This window comes from Diabrotica virgifera, chromosome 5 (genome assembly GCF_917563875.1).
Source record: "Diabrotica virgifera virgifera chromosome 5, PGI_DIABVI_V3a".
NCBI classification, from domain to species: domain Eukaryota; kingdom Metazoa; phylum Arthropoda; class Insecta; order Coleoptera; family Chrysomelidae; genus Diabrotica; species Diabrotica virgifera.
In genome coordinates this window covers 200456251-200482212 of record NC_065447.1, presented here as the reverse complement: position 1 = coordinate 200482212, position 25962 = coordinate 200456251, and the positions used below count along the sequence as shown (strand labels likewise).

Here is a 25962-nt window from a genome sequence, read left to right as displayed (position 1 = left end):
ATTTTCCTTTAACTTTTCCTGCCTCTACTATTTGCTGTATCCATCTTTTTCTTGGTCTGCCTCTTTTCCTTTTTACAATGTACTTTGCTTCGTGGACTTTTCTCGTAATTGTGTTGGGTTGCATCCTCATCAGATGCCCATACCAAGTCATTTGTCTCTTTTTTAGGTTATTCATTATTGGTTCTTGGTTGACCATTCTCCTAATATTCTCGTTGCTTAATCTATCCCATTTTGTCTTTCCAACTATCCTTCTTAAATGTCTCATCTCCATTGCATTTATTATGCTCTTACGTTTTTCCAGAATTGCCAGTTTTCACTTGCATAGAGCGCAGTCGGTATCACTATTGTGTTATATTTATTTTTGTCTCTCTTGGAAGTTTTTTTTTCAATATTGGGGCTAAGGCATAGTATAACTTGTTTGATTGCTTTGTTTTATTTGTTATTTCCCAGTCTATTTTTCCGTCGTTAGTAATGATACTTCCCAGGTATTCGTAAGTTGTAACTATGTCGAGTTCTGAGTTTTTGCATTTTATCTTTATTTCATTATCTTCTTTGTCGTTGATTATCATTATCTTACTTTTTTCCTCGTTTATTTCCATTTTCAGCTCTTCTATTTCCTCTACCCATATATCCATTAGTTTCTGCATTTTGTTTTCGGAATCTGCTATTACCGGACTCTATTGTGACCGGTTGTAATCTATGGTATCCTATTATTGTCTGCAATTGGTTGGTTCTTGCTCTAGTTTTTTTGATTAATTCGTTCATTACGATTATGAATAGCAAAGGGCTGAGACTATCTCCTTGCTTAATACCTCTATTCCAATTAAATTCTTCTGATAGTTCCCCTGTTATTTGTACTCTTCCTTTTACCTCTTTGTAAGTTATTTCTATAATTTTTATCAATCTGTTTGGTACATTTGTTTTCCTCAAGCATTCCCCTATAATTTGTTTTTCTATCATGTCAAATGCTGCTCTTAGGTCTATGAATGCTAATACCAGATTTCCCCCCGTGCCTAGGCATATTTCGATTAGGTTCCTGATGCTATGTTGTCATTTGTTTATTTTCCTTCCTGGTCTAAAGGCCGCTTGTTCATCCCCTAATTTCATTTCTACTTCTTGCCTTAGTCTCTTCTCTAATATTTGCGTATACACTTTAAAGCATACCGATAACAGACATATAACTCTGTAGTTTTCGCAGTTTATATGTTCTCCTTTTTTGTATATTGGTACGATGATGTTATTCTGCCAGTCTCTTCTAGGGCTAGCTTGTTTTTCCCACGCCTCTTTATATATTGTCCATATCCAGCTTATTCCCTCTTCTTCCATGTATTTTTCATCATCTCCTCCTGCCCTGCCAATTTTCATGTTTGATATTCCTTCTATTACTTCTTATCTACTTATTTGGTCTATCTCTGTGTTTTCTTGGCCTTCATTTATTACATTGTCTACATGTATTACTTCAATATCAAATTATTTCTCATAATATTCTTTCCATACCCTAGATATCTGTTCTGGGTTTATTTGAATTTGCATTGATCTATCTCTTACTGCATTTATCTCCTTTCGTTTTCGCACCCTTCATGTGTCGTACTGTCGTCCAAAAGTTTCTATTATTTGTTATATATCCTTCTTGTAGTTCTTCTCCAAAATCTTTCCATGATTTTGCTTTTGCTTGTGTGACTGTCTTTTTTACCAATCGTCCCTGCCTGTAATATTCTTCTTTATTTTCTTCTTATCCCGTTTTGATGTATTTTTTCCATGCCATTTTCTTCTTTTTTTATTTCTGTTTTCACTTGTTTATGTACTTATTTTAACTATTAAAAAAATAAGGGCCTCTACTTGTTTAGAAAACCTATATTTTGCCGTTAATATTTTTGTATATCTATATATTATCTCTATCTATACCGTTAACTAAAAAACGACAAAACTTTATATATTTTCGTCTCTATTTTGATTTCTTTTTTTACTTCACACTGTACATGCACGTAGCGTAGTGACTGTATGATTAACGGCATGGCCTCCCATTGTTTCAGAGCGTGTTCAACGTGTTGGGGGAAACCCTGGCTCGACTAGAACAGGACGAAGAGGCCGAGAGATGGTACATAGCAGCTCTACACGCCCAGCCCGACCACGTTCCAGCCCATATCACCTACGGGAAGCTGCTAGCCAAAAATGTAAGCATCAAGTGTTTAAATATATGAGTTTGTTTGTATGTGTGTGTCTGTTGTTTTGGTGGAGAAAACGTAGATTTATGAGTTTGAGAGGCAGATACATAAAGAGTGAATTAGATAGACTATTTTTTCTGTTTATGAGAATAATAAGGGTCAACGTCCTTAAATTGCTGAATTTTTTATACACTGTCGGACAAAAATTTTGCATATTTTGAAGTTAACGTGTAAAATAAAATTTTTGTGCTGCCCCCAGTGTCATAAAAATAAGATTTCTTTTCCCATTACGACGTTTAAATGTATTATATAAATGGTTTAACCGGATTTAAATTGACAGGTAAAGAGGGAGAAATGTATTTTTGAAGTGTGTAAAATAAATAATTCCTAGCTAAGCGCGTTCGGCTTTTAAAGCCATTTTCAGAGCTATACTACAATAAAAAGGTCTCTAATGAATAATTGATCTTAGAATCCAAAAGTTTAACACGTCAGATAGTTCAAAATACCACTACGAAAAAAGATGGAGCCCATATACGATATAAAAATACTTCTATTTCTTATTCAGTTTTTTAATGATGGAAAAAAACCTTGTCTGTCTGTTGAAAAAATTGCTCAATTTTGCTGTTGATTTTTATGTAGCCGGAAAAGTTAAAAACATCAAATACGAGTACAAAGGACTTTCAAATAAAAAATTACATTTCAATTTAAATTTAAAATTATTTAAATTTAATATGGCCAATATAATTTTTAAATTAAATCTCATCAAGGTAAGTAATCACTATTCTACCGATATGAAGACCTGCGTCATGGAGCATTAACACGAATTTTTTATCCAATATGGTTGGCAAATGGCAAAACTTGATCTTTTAAAATATTTTTAATGTACATATCAGCTGTCATTCACCCATTTATTCCATTCCATTCCAGAAAGTACCACTCCATAGCACTATGCCGCCACCACCAAAATTAACATTCTGTATGAGGTTATATCAAATCTGGCATACCATATCGTCCCTGCCATTTCCAACTATCGAATGTGAAAAGTAGTACTTTTCAGGAGAGCAAAATATCTCTTTTTTAGAGACTCATAAATCAGCGCATTGACAAATGGGAAAATTTTTATATTTTTTGTATGTAATGTTTATTCCTTGTTAGATTGATGACAAACTTAAACTGCTTATCATTTCTTTCTTCCAAAAAAATCACATTTAGTCCGTTCTTTAACGGTAAAATATTGCAAAACCTCTAAATTTTAAAGAACCGCTTGGATTGACATGAAATTTAGCATACACATAGCTAACAAGCCAAAGAAAAAAAGTGATATTGTGCCGATATGTGCTTTTGCCCTGGGGGTGCTTTTCACCCCCTCTTGGGGGTGAAAACCACCCCTCTTGGGGGTGAAAAAATATTCGTCCAAAGAAAGTCAGGAAATGGATAAACTGGCTAATTTTAAGTAACTTTTTTTCTATAGAGTGTTTTCACTAAGTCAATACTTTTCGAGTTATTTGGCAGTGAATATGTTCATTTTTTCAACAAAATAACCACGCTTTTAGACGGTTTTTCGCAAATAACTCAAATAGTAACTCTTTTGTCGAAAAAATATTCTAAGTAAAAATATATCCTGTAAAAAATTTAAAAAAATGGTGTATATATCACGCCTCTACATTTAGTAGAAGCAGAGTTATAGCTAATGAAAAATAGGTTCATATTCGTCAAATTCCAAATGGAATACTTTAACGTGAAATAACCAAAAATGAAGCACATTTCGGGGAAATCTCACTACAACTTATTTAAAGTGTTTAAAAAAAGCTTCATTTTTGTTTTATAAAAAAAATTCTAGCATCAAAATTAAACAAGTTTCGCTCAAAATAAAGTTAGTCCCTTTGGTTTTGGTAAAAAAATCGAGAAAATCACTCCCTAATTAGTATCTTAAATGAACTTAATCGTTACGACTTCACAAGTTTCTTGACTCGTGCATATATTGTTTATATGATCTGTAAGTTTCATCGGTTCAAAGTCCTTATTATTTTAAGGGCCTTAGTTAAAAGGGGTTGAAAGAGTCTCTGATCACGAATGTATGCAAATTTAGAAACACCAAATCTTAATCAATTTTTGTCTAACAGAAAAACAAAAAATACATGATATTCAGAAAAGCAAATCTGACTTTTTTTGTTTTTCGAGATTTTTGGTATCTAACAATTTTTAAGTTATTTTGAAAAAAAAACAAATTTTTCAAAATTTAAATTTTTAAAAATTTTACTTTGAAACCAAATTTTTTTAAAAATAAGCACTTTGAATCGATGAAACTTACAGATCATATAAACACAACATAAGTAAAATAATTTGTGGAGCGGTAACGAATAATTTCATTTAAGTTGCTAATTACGGGGTGGTCTTCCCGATTTTCTTTTGCAAAAACAAAAGGGACCAACTTTATTTTAAGCGTAACTTGCTTAAATTTAATGCTAGAAACTTTTTATAAAAACAAAAATACAGCTTTTTTTAAACACTTTAAAAAAGTTTTAATTGGTTTTCCCCAAAAAGTGCTTAATTTTTTGGATATTTCACGTCGAAATATTATATTTGAAATTTGGTGAATATGAATCTATTTTTCATTGGCTATAACTATGGTTCTACGAGATCCAGAGACCTAACGTGTACACCATTTTTTTACTATTTTATAGGCTATATTTTTGCTAAGAACGTTTTTTTCGACAAAATACTTACTTTTTGAGTTATTTGCGAAAAAACGGCCAAAAATGTGGTTATTTTGTTGACAAATGAACATATTCACTCGCAAATAACTCGAAAAGTGTCGACTTGGCGAAAAAGCTCTATAGAACAAAAGTTACTTAAAATTAGTCAGTTTACCCATTTCCGGACTTATTTTGGACATATAATTTTTCACCCCCAAGAGGGGGTGAAAGTCACTTCCAGGGCAAAAGCACACATCGACACAATATCACTTGTTTTCTTTGACTTACATGTAAGCTATACATATGCCAAATTTCATGTCAATCCAAGCGGTTCTTTAAAATTTAGAGCAAAAACCGTGAAAGAATGGACTAATTCGTTACTTTGCTTTTTGTATTAATCAAAGATTTATTTCGGTCCGATGATTCAAAGTAGCGAATGTGTAATAGCGAATAACTGTATAATCAAAAATGAAAATCCGTTAAAATTAAATCATAAACTGCCTCACAATAATTTCTTGGAAGCGATACTGAAACAAAATTCGCACAAATTGTAAACACTTGCATTTTATTCGTCTCAGCAGTTTAGCATTTTCTACAGTTCACAGATTATAATTGAATAACTGTTGTTGAATAAATTACAACACAAACTAACGAATGTGACACATTCGACATTTTAGTCCACTGAAATATTCTCAACTGCTCAAAATTGGCAAAGAAGACGAAAACCTTTTGCAAATATGTTTTCGACCCTCAGGAATCCGAATCTGAAATTAGTTTTGCGAGAAAATGCCGGGAAATCCGGAAAAATCGTAAAATAGAGATTTTTCGCAATTTTCTCGGCAACTACAGTAGCTAGCGGAAAAATAATTAAACCATCGTGTTTATTGGACGATTTTACATAAAAATAGATGTGCTTCTTTGCGAGAAAATGCCGGGAAATCCGGAAAAATCGTAAAATAGAGATTTTTCGCAATTTTCTCGACAACTACAGTAGCTAGCGTAAAAATAATTAAACCATCGTGTTTATTGGACGATTTTACATAAAAACAGATGTGCTTTTTTGCGAGAAAATGCCGGGAAATCCTGAAAAACCGTAAAATAGAGATTTTCCGCAATTTTCTCGAAAACTACAGTAGCTAGCGGAAAAATAATTAAACCATCGTGTTTATTGGATGATTTTACATAACAATAGATGTTTACTAAAAAATAAAAGTAATTCCAACGATAAGGAATTAAATTCTTGTGATAAATTAAAGTGATTCTTAAATTAAAGTGATAAAAACTTGTGTGATATCGAATGTAAACAAAACAATATAATATTATTGTGAATGGTATATTTCTACAGGAAAATAAAGCATATTAATAAACAGAATCAGCTGAAAGTAGAAAACTTTATTATGATATAATTAATGTTATTATAAACAGATAACCAGGGCCGGATTTTGATTTTTACCTAGGAATAAAAGTGCTGGAAAATTAGTAACGGCCAGAGCGGGCGCGGGTGGGAATTTGAACTGTGAGTAGAGTTCTCCACGAAACTTCACCCGTGACGCATTGACTAATAGCTCTAGCACGAAAAATAGCTAGGAATTAAGAACAATGAGTTCAGATAGCGAATTAGCTGATGAAATGAAAAGGAGTAGGGAAGAGGAGGAACATGATGAAAATGATGAGAGAATTAGCAATGGATATAAAAGACATAAAAAAAGAACAATATAGATCTGGAGACGAAATCACACAACTCTAAAGAATGAAATTAAAGAACTGAAAGATCAACAAAGCAGCTACAAAGATGAAATAAAAAAGCTGCGAGAAACAAACGAAAAATCTATAAATCAAATAGGTCGATAAGAAAAAGAAATTAGTAAAGCAAATGAAAAAATAGAGAAATTGGAAAATGAAACAAAGAGGAAAAATGTAATAATCATCATCATCAATGGTGCTACAGCCCTATGAAAGAGCCTCGACCTTCCCAAGTCTATTACGCCAGTCAGTCCTATCCATTGCCAACCGTTGCCAGTTTGCTACGCCTATTTTTCTCCCATCCTCATCTACGTCATCTTTCCATCTAAGTTTTGGCCTACCCCTATTTCTACTTCCCACCGGTTGTGACATAAGGATTCTTCTAGGAGGGTTGTTATGCTGTGATCTTGCTAGATGTCCTGCACATCTTAGTCTTCCTATTCTTATAAGAGGTACTACGTCTTAAAAAATGTAATAATACAAGGAATAAAAATTGATACAAATGATCAGAAAGTTTTACGAGGGGCTATGGAGAATTTTATAGAAATAGAGCTACAAGTTTCAGTAGATGTAAATGGAGCAAGGAAAATAGGAGAAAATACTGTCATAGTGGAAATTAACAGCGTGAAAAACAAAATTGAAATAATGAAAAATAAAGGTAAATTAAGAACTAAAAAGGATGAAAGAATCTATATTAATGATGATGTGTCAAAAGAAGAAAGAATTATCCACAAATAAATTAGAAGCAAGGCTATGGTAGCGAGGCATAATGGAGAAAATGTAAAAATAGGATACCAGAAGCTAATCATTAATGGTGAAATATGGACATGGACTAGCAGTCAACAACAACTCATAAAAGGGAAAAATATACAACCAAAAAACTAGTAACACAACTAAAGCAGACTGAAATAACGGAGACGATATGGCAAAGTAAAGGTACACGAAATAGACAAAATGTACAGATTATTAATGAAAAGAAGCCCGTAAACGAACATATATTAGTAGGAACATGGAATGTAAGAGGAACATACGAAGAAGGAAAACTGAAACACCTAGTAGATGAATGCAAAAAATACAAATTCGAAATAGTAGCACTACAAGAAACGAAACAACTAGGCCAAAACTCAATGGAAATAAATGACTATTTATTTTTTAATAGCGGAGGGGAAAATAGAATGTTAGGCACAGGATTTGTAGTAAACAAAAAGTTGAAAGATCTAATCGTTGATTTTAAACCAATTTCAGAGAGAATATGCATACTAAGAATAAGAGGAAAATACCAAAAAATAACATTTTTAAACATACATGCACCGATGTGAGGTGTAAGAATGTGTTATAGAGGTAGCACCTTTTATTGGAACGACCACATGAAACGTCATCGACGGGAGATTGTTTTTGATAACTGGTCCTCATAAGGCACTCAACTCTCACCACTTATGACTCCACGTGCCACATCCCGGGCCACTGCATTGGTCTGCAGGCTAAACTAAGTGAGGGTAGCCAGACATGGTGATAGGTTGGACAGTGGCAGCTGGTTGTTACAAAACTGACCATGCGGCGAGAATCATAGCCACAGAAACGGCACATATACAGCGTTGCAGAATTCAAAGGGAAACCACTGCACTATTTTCCCAAGAGAATTTCTTCCCATAACGTTGAAAATTTCAGTAAGTGAAGATGGAATGTGTAGCGATCCGACTCACGCCATCTCGGTTCCGGGTCGGATGGTGTGAAATTTGCTACCGGCTGCCAAGGTGTGAGGGACCAGGCACCTGGCAGAAATTGTGAGACTGAATCCAAATTTTCATTTAATTTAAGAAAATGTTAGCGAATTGGTACATGGAACGTCCAGAGACTGATCCAAAACCCAGGAAAGTTACACATAATTGAAAAAGAAATGGCAGACCACAATTTTTCGGTACTGGGACTCTCTGAAACTCACTGGAGAGGTAAAGAGCATTTTAAAACAACTGCTGGCAACGTCGTCTATTTTTCAGGCCCAGATAACAAAAGTACAAATGGAGTCGCAATAATTGTACCCTCTAAACTTAACGACTGCGTAATTGGATATAATACTATTGATGGCAGGATAATATCCCTTAAAATGGGACCAACACCCTACACCTTTTCTAGGTATACGCTCCTACAACAGCTGCACAAGAAGAAGACATCAACAGGTTCTATGGTCGTCTAGAAGAAACTGTTCGCGCTATTCCGAAACGTGAACTCATCATAATTTTAGGAGATTTTAACGCCAAAGTGGGGTCATCTAATGAAAATATTGAAGGAGTGCTGGGCAAAAATGGACTGGGACAGAGAAATGAGAATGGCGACCGTCTAGTGGAGTTCTCTGTAGAACAACATCTTGTAGATCAACATCATAGACCTAGAATGTAGAAACAACAAGGAATCAAATAGACTACATCCTAATAAGATCAAGATGGAAGTCGTCGGCCATCAACTGTAAAACATATCCTGGCGCAGACTGTGAAAGCGATCATCAACTCCTGGTACTGAACGTTCGACTTCGTTTTTAAAGTTCCCAAAAGAAGACCCCAGAGAAAAGTCATGTCTCTAAATCCATCAAAAATCAATGACTTCCAACACAGCCTAGAAGAAGCTCTCTCTTTAGACCAAGTAGATAGTGACCCTGAAAGCACTTGGATTTATTTCAAAGATAAGGTAATCGAGGCTGCAAAAGACTGTGAGACAGCGGTTTCCACTGGCCGTAAGCCATGGATATCCGATAATACGTGGACTGTTATTCAACGCAGAAAATAACACAAAGCTAGACAAGGAACAAACGATGAATACAGAGAGTTATCGAAAGAAATCAAAAAACAGTGCCGCAAAGACAACGCTGATTACATCTCTCAAATATGCACAGAGATAGAGGAACATGGCTGTCGAAATAAACTGAGGGATTTACTCCAGAAGATCACACTCCTTACCAGAGAATTTAAACGTCAAACGTGGTCTTTAATAGATAAGGAAGGTAATCTAAAGACCGATACTGACGAAATACTGGAAAAATGGCGAAACTACTGTGACGAGCTATATAAAAATAACGAGGTATCAGCAGAAAATCAGTGACCCTCTAACTACCCTAGAGAACCTACTGTCTTACTCGCTGAAGTCAAAGATACAATTAAATCACTAAAGAGAAATAAATCCCCAGGCATTGATTCAATACCATGTGAAATACTACAGTTACTAGGTGACAAAGGACTACATATCATCCATTCTATCTGTGTCGCTGTTTGGAATTCAAGAAAATGGCCATGTGATTGGTGCACCTCAATTTATATCCCGCTACACAAAAAAGGAACTACTACCAGATGTGAAAGCTACCGCACACTGTCACTAATAACACATGCTAGTAAAATCTTGTTGCATATCATCAAAAACAGATTAAAAACCTATCTACATTACCAAATACCTCAGGAACAAGCGGGATTTCTAAAGGGTAAAGGTACAATAGACCAAATCCTGAACCTGAGAAAACTTATTGAAAAGTCTAGAGAATTCCAAGTACCTATGATTATATACTTCGTTGACTACCAAAAGGCATTTGATTGTGTAAGCTGGATAAATATGTGGTCAATTTTAATAGAGATGGGCGCACCAATGCACCTGGTGACACTTATTAAAAATCTGTACCAGTCTAATATAGCGACATTACGACTAGATCAGAAGTTCTCAAACCAATCCAAGACCGAGAGAGGTGTTAGACAAGGATGCGTGTTGTCACCTGACTTATTTAACATTTATGGTGAACATGTCATGAGGATGGTTTTAGAAGGATGGGCCTTTAGAAGGATAGGAAAATCTTTAACTTGAGATTTGCTGATAACACTACATTTATAGCAGCAAATGAGCAAGAAATGTTTGATCTTCTGCGAAGAGTTGAGCACGAAAGCAATAAAGTTGATCTGAAAATCAATAAAGCTAAGACAAAAATAATGGTGGTCGACAGATTCGACACTATTCAACTGACTAACATGTTACAGGAATACCAGATAGTAAACACCTTTGTTTATCTCGGGTCTAGTATAACTAACGATGGCAACTGTGAAGCAGAAGTTCGGAGACGTATTGGTATGGCAAAAAATGCGATGAGTCGCCTAACTAAAGTTTGGAAAGACAGATCTATCTCTCAAAATATCAAGAAGAGACTGGTGAATGCCCTTGTATTTTCAATATTTCTATATGGAGCAGAGATTTGGACTCTTTGCGCATGCGAGCACCAAAAAATTGATGCCTTTGAGATGTGGTGCTGGAGAAGAATGCTGCGCATACCATAGACATCTTATAGAACAAACGTTTCCATTCTAAACCAACTCAATATTAAAAAAGGCGGTCCACAATATGTCTGCAACGAATTCTGCAATTCTTTGGTCACGTGGTTCGCAGAGGTGACGACAGTTTGTAGAGATTAATAGTCTCTGGAAACGTTCCGGGGAGAAGATCAAGAGGACGCTCACCAACTAGATGGTCCGATCAAATAAAGAATTCAGCTGGAAACTCATTCTGCGAAGCTCTTAGAGTAGCTGAAAATAGATACCAATGGAGAAAGATTGTTAGGAATATTGGAAGAAATCACGATCCTTAGTAATGGGGAAACGACAAGAGGGAGAGAGAGAGATGCACCGACTGAAGAGAAAAACATAGAGATAGAGGAAGACTTCTACAGTCAAATAGATACAGTATTCGAAAATATTCCCAAATACGATATAAAAATAGTACTAGGTGATGCTAATGCCAAAATATGAAAATAAGAAATATATACACCCACCATAGGAAAATAAAGTCTGGATGAAACAACGAATGAAAATGGTCACCTCTTAATAGATTTTACAAAAGAAAGAAACATGATCGTTATGAGCACGTACTTTCAACACAAAAGAATATACCAAGTAACATGGAGATCACCACATGGGAAAACCATAAACCAAATAGATCATGTGCTCGTCGAAAAAGACATGGAAAAATGTATAAAGAACATAAGAACATATAGAGGACCAGATGCAGACACAGATCACTTTATAGTCGGAATACAACTGAAACAGGTTATAGCAGTTCTTAGAAACCAACAGAAAAAAAGGTACAATGTAACTAAACCTATTAGACTACTGTCAGAAGAAGAACAAAGTAAATATGAAAGACTAGTCACTAGAGAACTGGAAAATATTGCAGATAATGGAAACATCGAACAAAAATGGACGCAAATAAAAGTATGTATGACTAAAGTAGCGCAAGTCAGTAATATAAATATAAAAGATGGATTAAAGGAATGGTTTGATAAGGAATGTAAAATAGAACTGGATGAAAGAAATAAGTTAAGACTCAAAATGGTGCAAGTGAAAACACCAGATATCGAGATAAAATACAAAGAACAAAGAAAACGAACTAAAAGAATCATAAGAGCAAAGAAAAGAAAGTACAACGAAGATAAATTGAAATGCATAGAGGAAAACTATAAAAATGAAGAAGCCAGAAACTTATATCAAGGAATAAAAAAATGAGAAAAGGGGGTTCCAAAGAAAACCTGTACACTAAAAAAGCAAAAATGTAAGGAATTTAGTAAGCGACGAAGAAATACTGAACAGATGGAGAGAATACTTCGAAGAGCTTCTAAATGAAATTCCCATAACAGAGTATGCAGAAGAAGAAGAAGAAGAAGAAGAAGAACCGAATAAAAGTATTGATCAGGAAGAAATACAGGAAAGACCGCCTAATGAAAAAGAAATAGAAGAAATAATAGAGAAACTAAAGAAAAACAAAAGCCCAGGTAAGGATGAAATAACAGCGAAATGTTTAGATATGGAGGACCAGTATAAATTTGGGAACAAGAACACATACCAAAAGAATTGACTGAAGCCACACTGTGTCCAATTCACAAAAAAGGCGACTAAAGTTTATGCCATAATTACAGGGGAGTAGTCCTACTAAACGTTGCATATAAAATACTTGCAGTACATATAAAAGACAAGATAACACAAAAGATAGATAATGACATAGGAGAATATCAATGTGCATTCAGAAGAGGAAGCAGCACGGTGGATCAAATTTTCCTACTGCATGAGATACAAGCGGAAAGCTACGAATACGGGAAATCTACAATGGCCCTATTCATTGACTTTAAACAAGATTTTGACAGAGTTAAACGGAAAGAAATATACAAAGCACTATGTGAAATTGGAATTAGTGAAAAATTAATAAAGATGGTAAAAGTTACACTCAGAGAAACAGAGAACAGGGTTAAAATAAATCGAAAGGAAACAGATAAGTTTAGGGTCGGTGCGAGGGGTACGACAAGGAATAGGAGGAAAGAAGAAGAAAGGTAAACCGAAAACCAGATGGAAGAAAGATGTTGAAAAAGACAAGTTTCTGACTTCTTCATTTTTATAGATTTCCTCTATGCATTTCAATTTATCTTCGTTGTACTTTCTTTTCTTTGCTCTTACGATTCTTTTAGTTCGTTTTCTATGTTCTTTGTATTTTATCTTCATCTCTGGTGTTTTCACTTGCATCATTTTGAGTCTTAACTTATTTCTTTCATCCAGTTCTATTTTACATTCCTTATCAAACCATTCTTTGAATCCATGTTTTATATTTCTATTACTGACTTGCGCTACTTTGGTCATACATACTTTTATTTCCGTCCATTTTTGTTCGATGTTTCCATTTTCTGCAATATTTTCCAGTTCTCTAGTCTAGTGACTAGTATTTCATATTTACTTTGTTCTTCTTCTGGCAGTAGTCTAATAGGTTTAGTTACTTTGTACCTTTTTTTCTGTTGGTTTCGAAGAACTGGTATAACCTGTATCAGTTGTATTCCGACTATAAAGTGATCTGTGTCTGCATCTGGTCCTCTAATGTTCTTGTGTTCTTTATACATTTTTCCATGTCTTTTTCAACGAGCACATGATCTATTTGGTTTATGGTTTTCCCATGTGGTGATCTCCATGTTCCTTGGTATATTCTTTTGTGTTGAAAGTACGTGCTCATTACGATCATGTTTATTTCTTTTGCAAAATCTACTAAGAGGTGACCATTTTCATTCGTTGTTTCGTATATATATATAATGGATTTCTACGGCTGTCGCCGCCTCTCCATACCCAGCTTCCAATTTTTTCTATCGTAACACATATCTTCATCTAATTGCCTCGAATCCATTGCCTCCTGAATATTGTCCCTCCAGCTTCTCCGTGGTCGTCCTCTTCTTCTTCTCTCCGGTGGGACCCAGTCTAATATTTTTCTCGGCCAGGGAGTCTCATTCATTCTTTTAACGTGACCGAACCATGTCTCTTTTCAATATCGTCTATTATAGTTTTTCCACCTTCATACGTTCTCTAATTGTTTCATTTCTTACATGTCCTAATCTCGAAACCTGACAACTTCTCCTCAAAAAGTCCATTTCTGTACTAAGTAGCTTCTTTTTATTTCTTGCACTTATATCCCAAACTTCTACACCGTAGATTGTAGCGCTCTTCATTATACTTTCATATATTCTTCTCTTTGTTTCCTTCCTGATATCTTTGTCCCATAAAATTGAATTGATCTAGTGATGCTTCTACCTTTATTGATCCTGTGTTGTATTTCATCTTCACTATTTCCTCGTTTGTTAAATATAGCTCCTAAATATTTGCATTGTTGTACACCAACAATATGTCCTTGTTCCAATATAGGTTTTCAATGTCTTCGTTTCGCACTATGAAGTATTCTGACTTATCCATATTTATTACTAATCCTCATTGTTTCATGCAGATTTTATTTTCCTATGGTTGGTGTGTATATTTCTTCTTGTGCTATTTTGGCGTTAGCATCACCTAGTACTATTTTTATATCGTATTTAGGAATATTTTCGAATAAGTACTGTATCTATTTGACTGTAGAAGTCTTTCTTTTTCTCTTATGTTTTTCTCTTCAGTCGGTGCATGTATGTTTATAAATGTTATTTTTTGGTATTTTCCTCTTATTCTTAGTATGCATATTCTCTCTGAAATTGGTTTAAAGTCAACGGTTAGATCTTTCAGCTTTTTGTTTACTACAAATCCTGTGCCTAACATTCTATATTCCCCTCCGCTATTGAAAAATAACTATGGCGAATTCTAAAACGATAGGAGTAGGTCCCCAGGTGGGTAAGTCATACAGTGTTGGCAAGTCCCACTCCTTTATAAAAAAGGACAGCTTCACGGAATCTGGGGGAAGCAAGAAATCGCTAAAAACTACAAATTTGAATATAGCAACGCTCAACGTAAGGTCATTAAACAAAGATGAGAAAATCTATGAGCTAGAAGAAGAAATAAAGGACCTGAACTGGGACATAATTGGTCTGGCAGAGGTAAAAAGGAAAGGCGAAGAGCGCATAACATTGCAATCAGGGAACATCTTGTATTACAAAGGGCACGATGAGCAAAGTCTAAACGGCGTAGGATTTCTGGTTTCTAAGAAATATGCTAGTAGAATAGAACAATATGTGGGAATCTCGGAAAGAATTGCAATGATTATGATGAATATACACGAAAAAATCACCCTAAAAATAATTCAAGTGTACGCCCCAACTTCAGCACATCCCGATGAAGAGATAGATGAGTTCTACGAGAAAATAATAGAAACCAACACGTGCTATCACAGCACCTATACACTAATAATAGGAGATTTCAACATCCAATGATTTAATTCGTACACTTATTGAAATGAAATATTTTCTTCCATTAAATCTCACACACATTTTGTTAGCTGCCAATAAAAACACCTTGGAACTTTTAGTAAATTTTATTAAAGAAAATAAAATACAAATTTAAAACGGCATAACCCACATCTCTGTAGTTATACTATAACAAAATTCCTTTTACAACTTTCTGTGGCAAATGGACTTGATTCCATGCCATTATCTTTCCACACACACACACAGGAGATTTCAACGCTAAGATCGGACAACGACTAGAAGAAACTGAAAGCTATATTGGTGAATTCGGCTATGGTGTTAGAAATGATAGAGGAGAAACCCTTGTGAACTTCCTACATAGCAACAAATATTTTGCAATGAACACATTTTATAAGAAAAAACCGCAAAGGAAGTGGACGTGGTTATCACCAAACGGAAAAACACGGAACGAAATTGATTACATCATGTGTAACAAGAAAGATATCGTAGAAGATGTAACAGTAATAAATTCGGTCTCTCTGGGAAGCGATCATAGAATGGTTAGAGCTAAACTAAGAATTGGGTATAGCAAACGTAGAACTAACTTTAAGAACACGACACAAATAGATACAGAAAAGCTAAAAGCCGATAAAGAAAAATATGCTAGTAAATTAAAAACCGCCCAAGCACTGAATCTAGAACAACTCAGCATAAATAAAATTAACTCAGTTATAACAAAAGAACTATTGAATACCAGCTCTGAAATAGCGACCCGTCATAAAAATAAAAAATCCAAAATAAGTGCAGAATCGCAGAATATGCTGAAACAACGAAGAGAGCTCTTGTCACGAAACAAAAGAAATACCACAGAATACAAGGAACTTAACCGAGCCATACGAAAACAGATAAAAGACGACATTAGAAAACAGCAAGAAGACCATATAGAAGAAGTGATAGAGAAAAATCGAAGTCTGAAATATACCAAACCGAAATTAGGCAAGAAAAATATTATAGCTATAAAAAATCAACAAGGCCAACTAGAAACAAGCAAAGCTCAGATATCGAAGATAATTGAAAACTTCTATACTGAATTATACCATTCAAAAAACGATCCCCCCGACTGTTCAAAGCAAAATCTGAAAAGGCAAATAACAAACGTAAACTCTGAATTAATACCCGAAATAAGCGAAGCAGAAATAGAAAATGCACTTAAAGAAATGAAAAGAAATAAAGCACCGGGTAACGATGGAATTCTGGCAGAAATGCTGAAAGACGGCGGTGAAGAAGTTATCAGATACCTAAAAATACTTTTCAATAAATGCCTATTTGAAGGAAACATACCAAAGGAATGGAATACTGCTAACACAATCTTAATACACAAAAAAGGTGACAATACAGATCTGAAAAATTATCGCCCAATATCACTACTATCACAACTTTATAAAACATTCACAAAAATAATTACAAATAGATTGACAACAAAGTTCGATGTATATCAACCAGCAGAACAAGCCGGTTTTAGAAAAGGCTTCAGTACATGCGACCATCTTCACACACTAAAGATCCTAATGGAAAAAGTTAACGAGTACAACTTACCAATCTGCTTAGCATTTATAGATTACGAAAAAGCTTTTGACAGCATAGAATTATGGGCTATTGAGGAAGCACTGGTCAATAGCAGAATCGATTCTAGATATAGGATATTAATACATAATATATACAAACATGCTGAAATGGTAGTCACGATGGATAACGACATGAAAACTAGGCCAATCAAAATCAACCGAGGAGTAAGACAGGGAGACACCATATCTCCAAAACTATTTACTGCCGCAATTGAAGACATCTTTAAATCATTAAATTGGGAAACAAAGGGACTCTCGATAAATGGAAAGTATTTAAACCACCTAAGATATGCAGATGACGTGGTACTAATAGCCGACAGCTGGAAAGAACTGAAGGTGATGATCGATGAGCTTCATAGAGAATCCTTAAAAAAAGGACTAAAAATGAACTTGAGCAAAACTAAGCTAATGTCGAACAAAGATGATCAACCAACGATAACCATCCAAGGAACAAAAGTGGAACATGTAAAAGAATATATATATCTAGGTCAGAATATCAAGGTAAACAAAGAAAATCAAACTACCGAAATAAGCAGACGAGTAAGAATGGGATGGGCTGCATTCGGAAAACTCTCATATATACTAAAAGACAAAAAGATACCACAATACCTTCGAACCAAAGTGTTCGATTCTTGTATCCTTCCCGTTCTCACTTACGGAGCTCAAACCTGGACATTCACAAAAATGAACATGGACAAGATTAGAAAAACTCAAAGAGCCATGGAACGACAGATGCTTGGTATCTCACTAATAGATCGGCAAACAAACGAAGCAACCCGAAACAAAACAAAAGTAAGGGATGCCGTGGAACAAGCGGCTAAATTAAAATGGAAATGGGCTGGACACAACGAACGTCTCGAAAATGGTAGGTGGAGCAAGGAAGTTGGAAACAGGCGACCGTACGAAGCGAAGAGACCAAGAGGAAGACCTCAAATGCGCTGGAGCGATGACATCAGAAGAGTCGCAGGACCAATGTGGAAACGCCTCACACACAACAGAGATGAATGGCGAGAAATGGGAGAGGCCTTTATTCGACATTTCGAATAGAAAAAAGGCTATAAAAAAAAAAAAAAAAAAATTGAAAAATAAATAGTTATTTATTTCCATTGAGTTTTGGCCTAGTTGTTTCGTTTCTTGTAGTGCTACTATTTCTAATTTATATTTTTTGCATTCATATACTAGGTGTTTCAGTTTACCTTCTTCGTATGTTCCTCTTACATTCCATGTTCCTACTAATATATGTTCGTTTACGGGCTTCTTTTCATTAATAATCTGTACACTTTTTCTATTCCGTGTACCTTTACTTTGCCATGTCTTCTCTGTTATTTCAGTCTGCTTTAGTTGTGCTACTAGTTTTTTGGTTGTATATTTTTCTCTTTTATGAGTTGTTGTTGACTGCTATTCCATGTCCATATTTCACCATTAATGATTAGCTTCTGGTATCCTATTTTTCCATTTTTTCCATTATGCCTCTCTACCATAGCCTTGCTTCTAATTCCTCTCTTGATAATTCTTTCTTCTTTTGACATATTTTATTACTTCTATTTTGTCTTTCAGGCTGTTAAGTTCCACTATGACAGTATTTTCTCCTATTTCCTTGCCCCATTTACATCTACTGAAACTTGTAGCTCTTTTTCTATAAAATTCTCCGTAGCCCCTCGTAAAACTTTGTGATCATTTGTATCAATTTTTATTCCTTGTATTAGTACATTTTTTAAGACGTAGGTTGTTCGAACGCTAATCAACAATGATCACTATCAAATATTTAATTACTGTCACCAATTGTCAATGTCAACTTTGATTGGGTTGCTGAAAACATAATTGATTATAATTATGAGATTAGTTAATCAATTAACATAACAATTATTAACATAATTGATTAACTAATTTTATAATTGTAATCCATAATAATGTTTTCAGCAACCCAAACAAAGTTGACATTGACAGTTGGTGACAGTAATTAAATATTTGATAATGATCATTTTTGATTAGCGTTCGAACAACCGGCCCATAGTATCTCTTATAAGAATAAGAAGACTAAGATGGGCAGGACATCTAGCAAGATCACAGCATAACAACCCTCCTAGAAGAATCCTTATGTCACAACCGGTGGGAAGTAGAAATAGGGGTAGGCCAAAACTTAGATGAAAAGATGGCGTAGATTAGGATATGAGAAAAATAGGCGCAGGAAACTGGCAACGGTTGGCAATGGATAGGACTGACTGGCGTAATAGACTTGGGAAGGTCGAGGCTCTTTCATAGGGCTGTAGCATCATTGATGATGATGATTATTACATTTTTCCTCTTTCTTTCATTTTCCAATTTCTCTATTTTTCCATTTGCTTTACTAACTTCTTTTTCTAATTGACCTATTTGTTTTAGAGCTTTTTCGTTTGTTTCTCGCTGCTTTTTTATTTCATCTTTGTAGCCGCTTTGTTGATCTTTCAGTTCTTTAATTTCATTCTTTAGTTGTGTGATTTCGTCTCCAGATCTATATTGTTTTTTTTATGTCTTTTATATCCATTGCTAATTCTCTCATCATTTTCATCATTTGTTCCATTTCGCTTATGTTTTCTTCACCTGTTTTTTGTAATGATATAGCTGTTCTTTTTGATTTTTTGCTGGGATGTTCCTCCTCTTCCCTTCTCCTTTTCATTTCATCAGCAAATTGGCTATCTAAACTCATTGTTCTTAATTCCTAGTTATTTTTGGTGATAGAGTTATTAGTCAATGCGTCACGGGTGAAGTTTCGTGGAGAACTCTACTCACAGTTCAAATTCCCACCCGCGCGCGCTCTGGCCGTTACTAATTTTCCAGCACTTTTATTCCTAGGTAAAAATCAAAATCCGGCCCTGGTTATCTGTGTATAATAACATTAATTATATTATAATAAAGTTTCCTACTTTCAGCTGATTCTGTTTATTAATATGCTTTATTTTCCTGTAGAAATACACCATTCACAATACTATTATATTGTTTTGTTTCCACCTACTGTAAAACCTGCTTTGTTTATTTCCGATATCACACAAGTTTTTATCACTTTACACAAGAATTTAATTACTTATCGTGGGGATTACTTTTATTTTTCAGTAAACATCTATTCTTATGTAAAATCATCCAATTAACACGATGGTTTAACTATTTTTCCGCTAGCTACTGTAGTTTTCGAGAAAATTGCGGAAAATCTCTATTTTACGGTTTTTCCGGATTTCCCGGCATTTTCTCGCAAAAAAGCACATCTGTTTTTATGTAAAATCGTCCAATAAACACGATGGTTTAATTATTTTTTCGCTAGCTACTGTAGTTGTCGAGAAAATTGCGAAAAATCTCTATTTTACGATTTTTCCGGATTTCCCGGCATTTTCTCGCAAAGAAGCACATCTATTTTTATGTAAAATCGTCCAATAAACACGATGGTTTGATTATTTTTCCGCTAGCTATTGTAGTTTTCAAGAAAACTGCAGAAAAGCTCTATTTTACGATTTTTCCGGATTTCCCGGCATTTTCTCGCAAAACTAATTTCAGATTCGGATTCCTGAGGGTCGAAAACATATTTGCAAAAGGTTTTCGTCTTCTTTGCCAATTTTGAGCAGTTGAGAATATTTCAGTGGACTAATTTAGCGTTGTAGAAATATACCTTTAGTTATATTTATACAAAACAAAAGTATCGAATATAACCATGTTCGTCAGTTTGCAGTCAACCAAATGAAAAAATGTTCATATTCGACGGTTTAAACAGAATATTTTCCGCGCTCCTAATCAAGCTACAACAACGAGAATTTGCCACAAGATGTATCACGTATAATGCGAGGGCAAGGTATCGAATATGAAAAACCCGATTTTTCACATTCGATAGTTGGAAATGATAGGGACGATATGGAAGCAAGATTTACAAGATTTTCGGCTACAGAAGAATTATCGAACAATATGTCAGTTGTAACCTCATACCAGAATGGGACGTTTCATCGCCGCCGGTTCATTATCAGTCCATTTCTTCGCCGTCATATCTCGCCTTTCCTAGAATTCCTAATTAATACTAAAAATAAATAATAGTTGTAACTGTCAAAAAATCGGAAATATATCAGATAGCGATTAATTGACTGGCGATGAATCGGCCGGCATCGGCATCGAACTGGCGGCATCGAAACGGCGGTGATGAAACGTCCTAGACCCCCTCATACAGAGCGTTAGTTTTGGTGGTGGCGGCATAGTGCTACGGAGCGGTATTGTTTTGAAAGAACATACCCAACACGTTAAGGTGATTAGGCGAATGGCAACTGATATGTACATTAACCCGCCAGTGGTCGCTATATGAGATTTTCTCTCACGGTTTCAGAAAATTGCGCACAACTTTTTTCTGGAAAATTATACGCGCTGTAGTTACTTCTAGTCTCCTAACTATCCTCCCTCGACAATCGAATAGACTCGTCCGCTCAGATAGTGACTCAGTTTTCTTAGTATCACCATATTTTTGAACCAGTGCGCTTCATGTGAGAGATTCTCTCATCAAGCGACCACCGGCGTCACCAACTGTGTACCTATAAAAATTAATTTTTATTTTTTCCCTTAAATCCTAAAATAATATCCTTTTATGATGTAATAAAAGGCGTCGTGGATGTGGTCGATGATAATATGAAAATCCTATATTCTGTTTCACGGGTTAGTTGTAGATGGTCACTTACCATAATATATTTTTCAATGTTAAATATTGGCGGCATCAATAGTCACATTTTATATAAAGATAATAATAAAGCAGAAAAACGTCGTGTATTTTTAAAGCAAATGGCTTGTACGTTGATGAAACCTCATCTTTTTTGTAAAATTTTGTAAAGAAAGGCAAAAGTTGGATATGTGAGAGAAAATCTCACGCGCGACCACTCGCATAACAACCTGTCTAGCGACCAATGCCGGGTTAAAAACATTTTAGAAGATCACGTTTACATATGTATGTCATATTGGATATGAAATATTGGTGCTAACGCAAGCCTTCATGTCGCGAGCATAGTGAATACTTAAATTGATGAGATTTAATTTAAAAATTATACTGGCCAGCGTATAGCCCAGACCAGATTTAAATCCGATTGTATCATTTATGTGACACTTTCAAACATCGCATCGTATTCTTGTGATACAGGGGTGCTAAGGATTGCAGCACAAAAAATTTCATTCCACATGCATATGCAATATTTTTGTCCGTGAGTATATCTATTACGTTTTCTTTTAAATTAAGCTGTTAAATACTTTAAACCATTTTTTATGGTAAATGTAGTACATTAAAAATAAAACAATGCTAATACCAGGGCTACTAAGTAATTTTTAAACGATGTCTCGGGAGTGGATAAACGCTAATATTGAAATATGTAGCTAAAATCAACTATTATTTCCACCTACCTCTACCGAAAGTATACTTTTCCGGACCTGATTGTAGGGAGGAAAGTTGTACTTTTCCTCCCTAGGGAGGAAAATATTTTTCCTCCCTAGGGAGGAAAAGTAAAAGTGACGTCATGGTATTTCATTCATGAAATATAACTTATTGACGCCCTGTACAATATCTATTGTCTATTACGTAAGTATCTATACATTTTAACGTTTATTTAAAAACACTCTGTATTTTGCAGAATGGTAAAAAACAGTAAATTGTTATTCTGATTTAACAATGTTTAAATTAATAATTTGACTTATATTTGACAGTTGACAGTTATATTGTACTTACTTGTTAGTTTTAGTTTTAATAAATTTTGTTGGTTAGTTACATAAATAAATTAAGTAAAAATGAAAAAATTACTTGTTATTTGAGGAAGGTGGAAAAACCATATGTATAACATGGGAGTAAAGTGCCTTTTCCTCCCTTGAATGATTACTGCCCTCCGCTACGCGTCGGGCAGTAAACTTCATTCTCGGGAGGAAAAGTAGCACTTTCCTCCCTTGTTATACAAATAGCTATTACGTGTCCAAAATTTAATAATGTTATACCATGCGTACCGTCTGCATATAGTATGGTATAGTTAGACCCAAACCCAGACACCCAAAGTGAAAGTTATCCTCCAACACCAAATTGTTCTATATGGGCCACACAATGTTCAGAAAAAAGTCACACCATTTTGAGCGTCGGATTTGGGGGGATAGGGGGGAGAAATCTGCAAATTCGTGTTTTTTTACGTTTTTCATCAATATTTTTAAAACTAAGCGGTTTAGCATGAATAACCTTCTACACAAAATTGTTCTACATTAAATTTGCAATAAAAAAGGCCCTATGCATAACCCTTCTAAAATGAACGATTCCAAAGTTACGGAGGTAGTATAGTATAATTGGTCCAAAAAAAGGCCTAACCCAGACATCCAAAGTAAAAGTTTTCCTTTAACACCAAATTGTTCTATATGGTCCACATATTGTTCAGTAAAAAGTTACACCATTTTGAGCGTTCGGTTTGGGGGGGAGATGGGGGAGAAGTCGGTAAATTTTTAGTTTTTTTTTTTAAGTTTTTCGTCAATATCTCTAAAACTATGCTCTAGCGTAAGGAATGTTCTATAGAAAAATGTTTTACACGAAATTTAAAACAAAAAAGGTTCTATACATAATTGCTATAAAATCAACGGTACCAGAGTTACGGAGGGTGAAAAATGGAGGTTTTCGATACTTTTTTTATATTTACCGATTTCTTCCCCCTCTCCCCCCCCCCAAACCCGACGCTCAAAATGGTGTGACTTTTTTCTGAACATTATGTGGACCATATAGAATAATTTGGTGTTGGAGGATAACTTTCACTTTGGATGTCTGGGTTTTTGGTATAGTTATATCATAAATATTGCCCAAAAAATATAAAAAATATCGAAAACCTCGACTTTTCACCCTCCGTAACTCTAGAACCGTTGATTTTATAACGATTATGTGTAGAATATTTTTTGTTTTAAATTTCATGTAGAACATTTTTGTATATAACATTGTTTACGCTAAAACATAGTTTTAGAAATAATGACGAAAAACTTAAAAAAAAACTACTAATTTACCGGCTTCTCTCCCATCTCCCTCCCAAACCGGACGCTCAAAATGGTGTAACTTTTTACTGAACAATATGTGGACCATATAAAACATTTTGGTGTTGGAGAAAAACTTTTACTTTGGATGTTTGGGTTAGGCCTTTTTTTGGACCAGTTATAATATACTACCTCCGTAACTTTGGAACCATTCATTTTAGAAAGATTATGCATAGGACCTTTTTTATTTCAAATTTAATGTAGAACAATTTTGTATTAAAAAGTTGCTCATGCTAAACCGCTTAGTTTTAGAAATATTGGCGAAAAACTTAAAAAACTACGAATTTACCGATTTCTTCCCCCTCTCCCCCCCCAAACCCGACGCTCCAAATGGTGTGACTTTTTTCTGGACATTGTGTGGACCATATAGAACAATTTGATGTTAAAGGATAACTTTCACGTTTGATGTCTGGGTTATGTCATCTTTTGGATCAACTATACTATACTAATATTGTTAGACGATATGCAGACGATAAAATGCTCCTTGCAGACAGCAGAATAGGGTTGCAAATTTTGGTTGATCGCATTACACAGTATTTCGAAACGTATGTAATGGCTCTTAACACAAACAAAAACAAAAAGAATGATTGTCAAAAAGAACATTATTGAAGACGAAACAATCTACGTTAAAAAAAAAGCTTTAGAGAAAGTACCCAGATACATACAATTATTTGGGATGTGAACTAAATGAACAATGGGACTGCAGCCTTAAAATAAAACTACGCATAGAGATTGTTAGAAGCGCTTTCAATAAGACGAAAATAGTATTATGCAATGGAAAAGTCGGATTGAAATTAAAACTAGAGTTGTTGAATGGGTTGCATATGTCAGTTCATTTTAAATGAAGTAAAGAAACACAGACGTACTCACAATCATTTAATTTACTTCGACGACCGGTTTCAATCTCTACAATATACAGATCATCTTCAGGTCGGCGTTACAAGTGATTAAATGCTACAATTAAAGAAAGCCAGATTTAGAACAGTGTCTGGTTTTGAAAGGTATGTAAATGTTGACATTTTAGAACAACAAACAAATACATACGTATGCACACACATGAGCAATCAAGTACTCATAAGCACGCACAGGTACACAGATGCATGAGGTTTATGACTATTTGTTAAATTAAAATTAAATTTTGATCTACTTACATGTTCATCCGTACAGTTCATCCGTAACATGTTTAAACGTCCAGATTATGCTAGTAGGATAACTAGCATAATCTGGCATAATCTTAGTTGTCCTACTAGGATAATCTGGACGTTTAAACATGTTACGGATGAACTTACAAATCATCCCTTGTAACAGCATATAAGTAGATCAAAATTTAAAATTTAATTTTAATTTGACAAATAGTCATAAACCTCATGCATCTGTGTGCGTGTGCGTGCTTATGAGTACTTGATTGCCCATGTTTGTTGTTCGAAAATATCAACATTTACATAGTTTTCAAAATTTTGGCTTTCTATTAGGGTTTTTATACAACCAGACACTGTTCTAACTCTGGCTTTCTTTAATTGTAGCATTTAATCACTTGTAACGCCGACCTGAAAATGATCTGTATATTGTAGAGATCGAAACCGGTCGCGAAGTAAATTAAATGATTGTGAGTACGTCTGTGTTTCTTTACTTTATTTAAAACTAGAGTATTGAGACGCTTTGTGTTCTCTGTCCTTTTATATTGAGTTGAAACCTGGACAATTACGGACGTTCCAGCCCATATCACCTACGCGAAGCAGCTAGCCAAATATGTAAGCATCAAGTTTTTAACCCTAGTAAGGCGTTGCAGGGTGCAGCTACACCCCAGACCTCGTTCTTCACCTATCTTTTTTAATAATTTTTTTGATTTCTGTCCATTTTTTTATTCGTATTAGATTAAATTCTAAACGTATTCCACCAATTACAGCATTTAAAAGTCTTTGCGTTTACGTGCTTTTTTGGAAAAATCACTGTAGGGTGCTAATGGTGAAAATGTCATATCCTGAATTGGACGTTTTTGATGTTTCACCTGGAGCTAACAGAGCTACGGGACACGGTCGGTGTTA

At 34.8% G+C, this 25962-nt stretch overlaps 1 protein-coding gene across 1 annotated transcript in view; it reads left to right on the top strand.

Moving 5' to 3' along the window:
- Positions 1-25962, top strand: part of LOC114326216 (protein O-mannosyl-transferase TMTC2) — a 588400-nt gene that overhangs the window by 448963 nt on the left and 113475 nt on the right. Inside the window, exon 4 of the mRNA XM_050652153.1 lies at positions 2034-2174. Coding sequence (XP_050508110.1) covers positions 2034-2174 — 141 coding nt within the window. The remainder of the gene's footprint in view (positions 1-2033; positions 2175-25962) is intronic.